The sequence below is a fragment of the Diaphorina citri genome, unplaced genomic scaffold (assembly GCF_000475195.1).
Source record: "Diaphorina citri unplaced genomic scaffold, Diaci psyllid genome assembly version 1.1 scaffold126713, whole genome shotgun sequence".
In the NCBI taxonomy this organism is placed as follows: domain Eukaryota; kingdom Metazoa; phylum Arthropoda; class Insecta; order Hemiptera; family Psyllidae; genus Diaphorina; species Diaphorina citri.
Window position 1 is genome coordinate 1 of NW_007503644.1, and position 10201 is coordinate 10201.

The following is a 10201-nucleotide window of genomic DNA, read 5'->3' on the forward strand; positions in this document are numbered from 1 at the left end:
AACTAGCCTGAGGGGTGTGCAATCCAGCATATTCAACAGCCGGTCCCAAGCCCGAATAAATAGTGAGGGTTTGATTGTCAGGAAAGGCATCCCAATCCAGTAAAAAGTATGTCCGAAACACCAAAATGATAGTCCAACAAAGTCCAGAGAAGGCCTCGGAAACTGTACTCGACTTTGATAATACTATCAGGGCGTACCCTTGCGACGCGCAGATGCCTCGCCTGACAGCTGTGACAAATGGGCAAGGGCTACCGGTTCAGAGACGGGACCGGCTAAAGAAGCTAGTCAAAAAGAATGTAAGAATTGGTACACTGAATGTGGGATCTATGACTGGAAGAGGAAGAGAAGTTGCAGACCTCATGGCTAGAAGAAGAATACAAATCCTAACTGTACAAGAAACCAGATGGAAGGGAAATAAAGCTAAAGAACTTGGTGATGGCTACAAACTATTTTACAGTGGAAATAAGGACAGTGGAAGAAATGGAGTCGGCATCATCTTGGATAATGAAATGAAGACGAAAGTTACTAATATCAGCAGGAAGAGTGATCGAGTTATGAGCATGAAATTACAACTGGACGAGTTAGAACTAAATATCCTGAGTACATATGCACCACAGGTTGGCTGTGAGGATGATGAAAAGGATGCTTTCTGGAGAGAAGTGGAAGAAGAAATATCGAAAATACCGGATGATGAAAGAATATTTCTTGCTGGAGACTTGAATGGACATATAGGAAAAGGAAACACAGAAGTAACGCAAAGAATTAGAGGAATTTGGGGGGTGGGAAATCAAAATGAAGAAGGAGACAGAATCACTGACTTTGCTTTAGCCACAGATATGGCAATCCTCAACACATTCTTTAAAAAAGAGGAGAGACATCTGATAACCTACAAAAGCGGGGACAGAGTGAGTCAAATAGATTTTATTCTATGTAGAAGGCAGCACTTTAAAGAAGTTTAAAACTGCAAAGTAATTAACGGAGAGTCAGTCGCAACTCAGCACAGATTGTTAGTCATTGATTCTGCCTTCATGATGACGAAAAAGAAAGTAAATAAAAGCACCTCTCCCAAAATCAAATGGTGGAAATTAAAAGATCCTTTCCTAAAAATGGAATTCAGCCTGAGGGGTGTAAACTAGCCTGAGGGGTGTAAACTAGCCTGAGGGGTGTAAACTAGCCTGAGGGGTGTAAACTAGCCTGAGGGGTGTAAACTAGCCTGAGGGGTGTAAACTAGCCTGAGGGGTGTAAACTAGCCTGAGGGGTGTAAACTAGCCTGAGGGGTGTAAACTAGCCTGAGGGGTGTAAACTAGCCTGAGGGGTGTAAACTAGCCTGAGGGGTGTAAACTAGCCTGAGGGGTGTAAACTAGCCTGAGGGGTGTAAACTAGCCTGAGGGGTGTAAACTAGCCTGAGGGGTGTAAACTAGCCTGAGGGGTGTAAACTAGCCTGAGGGGTGTAAACTAGCCTGAGGGGTGTAAACTAGCCTGAGGGGTGTAAACTAGCCTGAGGGGTGTAAACTAGCCTGAGGGGTGTAAACTAGCCTGAGGGGTGTAAACTAGCCTGAGGGGTGTAAACTAGCCTGAGGGGTGTAAACTAGCCTGAGGGGTGTAAACTAGCCTGAGGGGTGTAAACTAGCCTGAGGGGTGTAAACTAGCCTGAGGGGTGTAAACTAGCCTGAGGGGTGTAAACTAGCCTGAGGGGTGTAAACTAGCCTGAGGGGTGTAAACTAGCCTGAGGGGTGTAAACTAGCCTGAGGGGTGTAAACTAGCCTGAGGGGTGTAAACTAGCCTGAGGGGTGTAAACTAGCCTGAGGGGTGTAAACTAGCCTGAGGGGTGTAAACTAGCCTGAGGGGTGTAAACTAGCCTGAGGGGTGTAAACTAGCCTGAGGGGTGTAAACTAGCCTGAGGGGTGTAAACTAGCCTGAGGGGTGTAAACTAGCCTGAGGGGTGTAAACTAGCCTGAGGGGTGTAAACTAGCCTGAGGGGTGTAAACTAGCCTGAGGGGTGTAAACTAGCCTGAGGGGTGTAAACTAGCCTGAGGGGTGTAAACTAGCCTGAGGGGTGTAAACTAGCCTGAGGGGTGTAAACTAGCCTGAGGGGTGTAAACTAGCCTGAGGGGTGTAAACTAGCCTGAGGGGTGTAAACTAGCCTGAGGGGTGTAAACTAGCCTGAGGGGTGTAAACTAGCCTGAGGGGTGTAAACTAGCCTGAGGGGTGTAAACTAGCCTGAGGGGTGTAAACTAGCCTGAGGGGTGTAAACTAGCCTGAGGGGTGTAAACTAGCCTGAGGGGTGTAAACTAGCCTGAGGGGTGTAAACTAGCCTGAGGGGTGTAAACTAGCCTGAGGGGTGTAAACTAGCCTGAGGGGTGTAAACTAGCCTGAGGGGTGTAAACTAGCCTGAGGGGTGTAAACTAGCCTGAGGGGTGTAAACTAGCCTGAGGGGTGTAAACTAGCCTGAGGGGTGTAAACTAGCCTGAGGGGTGTAAACTAGCCTGAGGGGTGTAAACTAGCCTGAGGGGTGTAAACTAGCCTGAGGGGTGTAAACTAGCCTGAGGGGTGTAAACTAGCCTGAGGGGTGTAAACTAGCCTGAGGGGTGTAAACTAGCCTGAGGGGTGTAAACTAGCCTGAGGGGTGTAAACTAGCCTGAGGGGTGTAAACTAGCCTGAGGGGTGTAAACTAGCCTGAGGGGTGTAAACTAGCCTGAGGGGTGTAAACTAGCCTGAGGGGTGTAAACTAGCCTGAGGGGTGTAAACTAGCCTGAGGGGTGTAAACTAGCCTGAGGGGTGTAAACTAGCCTGAGGGGTGTAAACTAGCCTGAGGGGTGTAAACTAGCCTGAGGGGTGTAAACTAGCCTGAGGGGTGTAAACTAGCCTGAGGGGTGTAAACTAGCCTGAGGGGTGTAAACTAGCCTGAGGGGTGTAAACTAGCCTGAGGGGTGTAAACTAGCCTGAGGGGTGTAAACTAGCCTGAGGGGTGTAAACTAGCCTGAGGGGTGTAAACTAGCCTGAGGGGTGTAAACTAGCCTGAGGGGTGTAAACTAGCCTGAGGGGTGTAAACTAGCCTGAGGGGTGTAAACTAGCCTGAGGGGTGTAAACTAGCCTGAGGGGTGTAAACTAGCCTGAGGGGTGTAAACTAGCCTGAGGGGTGTAAACTAGCCTGAGGGGTGTAAACTAGCCTGAGGGGTGTAAACTAGCCTGAGGGGTGTAAACTAGCCTGAGGGGTGTAAACTAGCCTGAGGGGTGTAAACTAGCCTGAGGGGTGTAAACTAGCCTGAGGGGTGTAAACTAGCCTGAGGGGTGTAAACTAGCCTGAGGGGTGTAAACTAGCCTGAGGGGTGTAAACTAGCCTGAGGGGTGTAAACTAGCCTGAGGGGTGTAAACTAGCCTGAGGGGTGTAAACTAGCCTGAGGGGTGTAAACTAGCCTGAGGGGTGTAAACTAGCCTGAGGGGTGTAAACTAGCCTGAGGGGTGTAAACTAGCCTGAGGGGTGTAAACTAGCCTGAGGGGTGTAAACTAGCCTGAGGGGTGTAAACTAGCCTGAGGGGTGTAAACTAGCCTGAGGGGTGTAAACTAGCCTGAGGGGTGTAAACTAGCCTGAGGGGTGTAAACTAGCCTGAGGGGTGTAAACTAGCCTGAGGGGTGTAAACTAGCCTGAGGGGTGTAAACTAGCCTGAGGGGTGTAAACTAGCCTGAGGGGTGTAAACTAGCCTGAGGGGTGTAAACTAGCCTGAGGGGTGTAAACTAGCCTGAGGGGTGTAAACTAGCCTGAGGGGTGTAAACTAGCCTGAGGGGTGTAAACTAGCCTGAGGGGTGTAAACTAGCCTGAGGGGTGTAAACTAGCCTGAGGGGTGTAAACTAGCCTGAGGGGTGTAAACTAGCCTGAGGGGTGTAAACTAGCCTGAGGGGTGTAAACTAGCCTGAGGGGTGTAAACTAGCCTGAGGGGTGTAAACTAGCCTGAGGGGTGTAAACTAGCCTGAGGGGTGTAAACTAGCCTGAGGGGTGTAAACTAGCCTGAGGGGTGTAAACTAGCCTGAGGGGTGTAAACTAGCCTGAGGGGTGTAAACTAGCCTGAGGGGTGTAAACTAGCCTGAGGGGTGTAAACTAGCCTGAGGGGTGTAAACTAGCCTGAGGGGTGTAAACTAGCCTGAGGGGTGTAAACTAGCCTGAGGGGTGTAAACTAGCCTGAGGGGTGTAAACTAGCCTGAGGGGTGTAAACTAGCCTGAGGGGTGTAAACTAGCCTGAGGGGTGTAAACTAGCCTGAGGGGTGTAAACTAGCCTGAGGGGTGTAAACTAGCCTGAGGGGTGTAAACTAGCCTGAGGGGTGTAAACTAGCCTGAGGGGTGTAAACTAGCCTGAGGGGTGTAAACTAGCCTGAGGGGTGTAAACTAGCCTGAGGGGTGTAAACTAGCCTGAGGGGTGTAAACTAGCCTGAGGGGTGTAAACTAGCCTGAGGGGTGTAAACTAGCCTGAGGGGTGTAAACTAGCCTGAGGGGTGTAAACTAGCCTGAGGGGTGTAAACTAGCCTGAGGGGTGTAAACTAGCCTGAGGGGTGTAAACTAGCCTGAGGGGTGTAAACTAGCCTGAGGGGTGTAAACTAGCCTGAGGGGTGTAAACTAGCCTGAGGGGTGTAAACTAGCCTGAGGGGTGTAAACTAGCCTGAGGGGTGTAAACTAGCCTGAGGGGTGTAAACTAGCCTGAGGGGTGTAAACTAGCCTGAGGGGTGTAAACTAGCCTGAGGGGTGTAAACTAGCCTGAGGGGTGTAAACTAGCCTGAGGGGTGTAAACTAGCCTGAGGGGTGTAAACTAGCCTGAGGGGTGTAAACTAGCCTGAGGGGTGTAAACTAGCCTGAGGGGTGTAAACTAGCCTGAGGGGTGTAAACTAGCCTGAGGGGTGTAAACTAGCCTGAGGGGTGTAAACTAGCCTGAGGGGTGTAAACTAGCCTGAGGGGTGTAAACTAGCCTGAGGGGTGTAAACTAGCCTGAGGGGTGTAAACTAGCCTGAGGGGTGTAAACTAGCCTGAGGGGTGTAAACTAGCCTGAGGGGTGTAAACTAGCCTGAGGGGTGTAAACTAGCCTGAGGGGTGTAAACTAGCCTGAGGGGTGTAAACTAGCCTGAGGGGTGTAAACTAGCCTGAGGGGTGTAAACTAGCCTGAGGGGTGTAAACTAGCCTGAGGGGTGTAAACTAGCCTGAGGGGTGTAAACTAGCCTGAGGGGTGTAAACTAGCCTGAGGGGTGTAAACTAGCCTGAGGGGTGTAAACTAGCCTGAGGGGTGTAAACTAGCCTGAGGGGTGTAAACTAGCCTGAGGGGTGTAAACTAGCCTGAGGGGTGTAAACTAGCCTGAGGGGTGTAAACTAGCCTGAGGGGTGTAAACTAGCCTGAGGGGTGTAAACTAGCCTGAGGGGTGTAAACTAGCCTGAGGGGTGTAAACTAGCCTGAGGGGTGTAAACTAGCCTGAGGGGTGTAAACTAGCCTGAGGGGTGTAAACTAGCCTGAGGGGTGTAAACTAGCCTGAGGGGTGTAAACTAGCCTGAGGGGTGTAAACTAGCCTGAGGGGTGTAAACTAGCCTGAGGGGTGTAAACTAGCCTGAGGGGTGTAAACTAGCCTGAGGGGTGTAAACTAGCCTGAGGGGTGTAAACTAGCCTGAGGGGTGTAAACTAGCCTGAGGGGTGTAAACTAGCCTGAGGGGTGTAAACTAGCCTGAGGGGTGTAAACTAGCCTGAGGGGTGTAAACTAGCCTGAGGGGTGTAAACTAGCCTGAGGGGTGTAAACTAGCCTGAGGGGTGTAAACTAGCCTGAGGGGTGTAAACTAGCCTGAGGGGTGTAAACTAGCCTGAGGGGTGTAAACTAGCCTGAGGGGTGTAAACTAGCCTGAGGGGTGTAAACTAGCCTGAGGGGTGTAAACTAGCCTGAGGGGTGTAAACTAGCCTGAGGGGTGTAAACTAGCCTGAGGGGTGTAAACTAGCCTGAGGGGTGTAAACTAGCCTGAGGGGTGTAAACTAGCCTGAGGGGTGTAAACTAGCCTGAGGGGTGTAAACTAGCCTGAGGGGTGTAAACTAGCCTGAGGGGTGTAAACTAGCCTGAGGGGTGTAAACTAGCCTGAGGGGTGTAAACTAGCCTGAGGGGTGTAAACTAGCCTGAGGGGTGTAAACTAGCCTGAGGGGTGTAAACTAGCCTGAGGGGTGTAAACTAGCCTGAGGGGTGTAAACTAGCCTGAGGGGTGTAAACTAGCCTGAGGGGTGTAAACTAGCCTGAGGGGTGTAAACTAGCCTGAGGGGTGTAAACTAGCCTGAGGGGTGTAAACTAGCCTGAGGGGTGTAAACTAGCCTGAGGGGTGTAAACTAGCCTGAGGGGTGTAAACTAGCCTGAGGGGTGTAAACTAGCCTGAGGGGTGTAAACTAGCCTGAGGGGTGTAAACTAGCCTGAGGGGTGTAAACTAGCCTGAGGGGTGTAAACTAGCCTGAGGGGTGTAAACTAGCCTGAGGGGTGTAAACTAGCCTGAGGGGTGTAAACTAGCCTGAGGGGTGTAAACTAGCCTGAGGGGTGTAAACTAGCCTGAGGGGTGTAAACTAGCCTGAGGGGTGTAAACTAGCCTGAGGGGTGTAAACTAGCCTGAGGGGTGTAAACTAGCCTGAGGGGTGTAAACTAGCCTGAGGGGTGTAAACTAGCCTGAGGGGTGTAAACTAGCCTGAGGGGTGTAAACTAGCCTGAGGGGTGTAAACTAGCCTGAGGGGTGTAAACTAGCCTGAGGGGTGTAAACTAGCCTGAGGGGTGTAAACTAGCCTGAGGGGTGTAAACTAGCCTGAGGGGTGTAAACTAGCCTGAGGGGTGTAAACTAGCCTGAGGGGTGTAAACTAGCCTGAGGGGTGTAAACTAGCCTGAGGGGTGTAAACTAGCCTGAGGGGTGTAAACTAGCCTGAGGGGTGTAAACTAGCCTGAGGGGTGTAAACTAGCCTGAGGGGTGTAAACTAGCCTGAGGGGTGTAAACTAGCCTGAGGGGTGTAAACTAGCCTGAGGGGTGTAAACTAGCCTGAGGGGTGTAAACTAGCCTGAGGGGTGTAAACTAGCCTGAGGGGTGTAAACTAGCCTGAGGGGTGTAAACTAGCCTGAGGGGTGTAAACTAGCCTGAGGGGTGTAAACTAGCCTGAGGGGTGTAAACTAGCCTGAGGGGTGTAAACTAGCCTGAGGGGTGTAAACTAGCCTGAGGGGTGTAAACTAGCCTGAGGGGTGTAAACTAGCCTGAGGGGTGTAAACTAGCCTGAGGGGTGTAAACTAGCCTGAGGGGTGTAAACTAGCCTGAGGGGTGTAAACTAGCCTGAGGGGTGTAAACTAGCCTGAGGGGTGTAAACTAGCCTGAGGGGTGTAAACTAGCCTGAGGGGTGTAAACTAGCCTGAGGGGTGTAAACTAGCCTGAGGGGTGTAAACTAGCCTGAGGGGTGTAAACTAGCCTGAGGGGTGTAAACTAGCCTGAGGGGTGTAAACTAGCCTGAGGGGTGTAAACTAGCCTGAGGGGTGTAAACTAGCCTGAGGGGTGTAAACTAGCCTGAGGGGTGTAAACTAGCCTGAGGGGTGTAAACTAGCCTGAGGGGTGTAAACTAGCCTGAGGGGTGTAAACTAGCCTGAGGGGTGTAAACTAGCCTGAGGGGTGTAAACTAGCCTGAGGGGTGTAAACTAGCCTGAGGGGTGTAAACTAGCCTGAGGGGTGTAAACTAGCCTGAGGGGTGTAAACTAGCCTGAGGGGTGTAAACTAGCCTGAGGGGTGTAAACTAGCCTGAGGGGTGTAAACTAGCCTGAGGGGTGTAAACTAGCCTGAGGGGTGTAAACTAGCCTGAGGGGTGTAAACTAGCCTGAGGGGTGTAAACTAGCCTGAGGGGTGTAAACTAGCCTGAGGGGTGTAAACTAGCCTGAGGGGTGTAAACTAGCCTGAGGGGTGTAAACTAGCCTGAGGGGTGTAAACTAGCCTGAGGGGTGTAAACTAGCCTGAGGGGTGTAAACTAGCCTGAGGGGTGTAAACTAGCCTGAGGGGTGTAAACTAGCCTGAGGGGTGTAAACTAGCCTGAGGGGTGTAAACTAGCCTGAGGGGTGTAAACTAGCCTGAGGGGTGTAAACTAGCCTGAGGGGTGTAAACTAGCCTGAGGGGTGTAAACTAGCCTGAGGGGTGTAAACTAGCCTGAGGGGTGTAAACTAGCCTGAGGGGTGTAAACTAGCCTGAGGGGTGTAAACTAGCCTGAGGGGTGTAAACTAGCCTGAGGGGTGTAAACTAGCCTGAGGGGTGTAAACTAGCCTGAGGGGTGTAAACTAGCCTGAGGGGTGTAAACTAGCCTGAGGGGTGTAAACTAGCCTGAGGGGTGTAAACTAGCCTGAGGGGTGTAAACTAGCCTGAGGGGTGTAAACTAGCCTGAGGGGTGTAAACTAGCCTGAGGGGTGTAAACTAGCCTGAGGGGTGTAAACTAGCCTGAGGGGTGTAAACTAGCCTGAGGGGTGTAAACTAGCCTGAGGGGTGTAAACTAGCCTGAGGGGTGTAAACTAGCCTGAGGGGTGTAAACTAGCCTGAGGGGTGTAAACTAGCCTGAGGGGTGTAAACTAGCCTGAGGGGTGTAAACTAGCCTGAGGGGTGTAAACTAGCCTGAGGGGTGTAAACTAGCCTGAGGGGTGTAAACTAGCCTGAGGGGTGTAAACTAGCCTGAGGGGTGTAAACTAGCCTGAGGGGTGTAAACTAGCCTGAGGGGTGTAAACTAGCCTGAGGGGTGTAAACTAGCCTGAGGGGTGTAAACTAGCCTGAGGGGTGTAAACTAGCCTGAGGGGTGTAAACTAGCCTGAGGGGTGTAAACTAGCCTGAGGGGTGTAAACTAGCCTGAGGGGTGTAAACTAGCCTGAGGGGTGTAAACTAGCCTGAGGGGTGTAAACTAGCCTGAGGGGTGTAAACTAGCCTGAGGGGTGTAAACTAGCCTGAGGGGTGTAAACTAGCCTGAGGGGTGTAAACTAGCCTGAGGGGTGTAAACTAGCCTGAGGGGTGTAAACTAGCCTGAGGGGTGTAAACTAGCCTGAGGGGTGTAAACTAGCCTGAGGGGTGTAAACTAGCCTGAGGGGTGTAAACTAGCCTGAGGGGTGTAAACTAGCCTGAGGGGTGTAAACTAGCCTGAGGGGTGTAAACTAGCCTGAGGGGTGTAAACTAGCCTGAGGGGTGTAAACTAGCCTGAGGGGTGTAAACTAGCCTGAGGGGTGTAAACTAGCCTGAGGGGTGTAAACTAGCCTGAGGGGTGTAAACTAGCCTGAGGGGTGTAAACTAGCCTGAGGGGTGTAAACTAGCCTGAGGGGTGTAAACTAGCCTGAGGGGTGTAAACTAGCCTGAGGGGTGTAAACTAGCCTGAGGGGTGTAAACTAGCCTGAGGGGTGTAAACTAGCCTGAGGGGTGTAAACTAGCCTGAGGGGTGTAAACTAGCCTGAGGGGTGTAAACTAGCCTGAGGGGTGTAAACTAGCCTGAGGGGTGTAAACTAGCCTGAGGGGTGTAAACTAGCCTGAGGGGTGTAAACTAGCCTGAGGGGTGTAAACTAGCCTGAGGGGTGTAAACTAGCCTGAGGGGTGTAAACTAGCCTGAGGGGTGTAAACTAGCCTGAGGGGTGTAAACTAGCCTGAGGGGTGTAAACTAGCCTGAGGGGTGTAAACTAGCCTGAGGGGTGTAAACTAGCCTGAGGGGTGTAAACTAGCCTGAGGGGTGTAAACTAGCCTGAGGGGTGTAAACTAGCCTGAGGGGTGTAAACTAGCCTGAGGGGTGTAAACTAGCCTGAGGGGTGTAAACTAGCCTGAGGGGTGTAAACTAGCCTGAGGGGTGTGCAATCCAGCATATTCAACAGCCGGTCCCAAGCCCGAATAAATAGTGAGGGTTTGATTGTCAGGAAAGGCATCCCAATCCAGTAAAAAGTATGTCCGAAACACCAAAATGATAGTCCAACAAAGTCCAGAGAAGGCCTCGGAAACTGTACTCGACTTTGATAATACTATCAGGGCGTACCCTTGCGACGCGCAGATGCCTCGCCTGACAGCTGTGACAAATGGGCAAGGGCTACCGGTTCAGAGACGGGACCGGCTAAAGAAGCTAGTCAAAAAGAATGTAAGAATTGGTACACTGAATGTGGGATCTATGACTGGAAGAGGAAGAGAAGTTGCAGACCTCATGGCTAGAAGAAGAATACAAATCCTAAC

General features: G+C 51.2%; 1 protein-coding gene across 1 annotated transcript; it reads left to right on the forward strand.

The window, feature by feature from the left end:
* Window positions 1-125: 125 nt before the first annotated feature.
* LOC103524157 lies at window positions 126-10109 on the forward strand (the record flags this gene model as incomplete). Its single annotated transcript, XM_008489160.1, has 2 exons — window positions 126-905; window positions 9900-10109. Coding segments are annotated over exons 1-2 (990 nt in total), but the record flags the coding sequence as incomplete, so codon positions are not given.
* Between the last annotated feature and the right edge of the window lie 92 nt (window positions 10110-10201).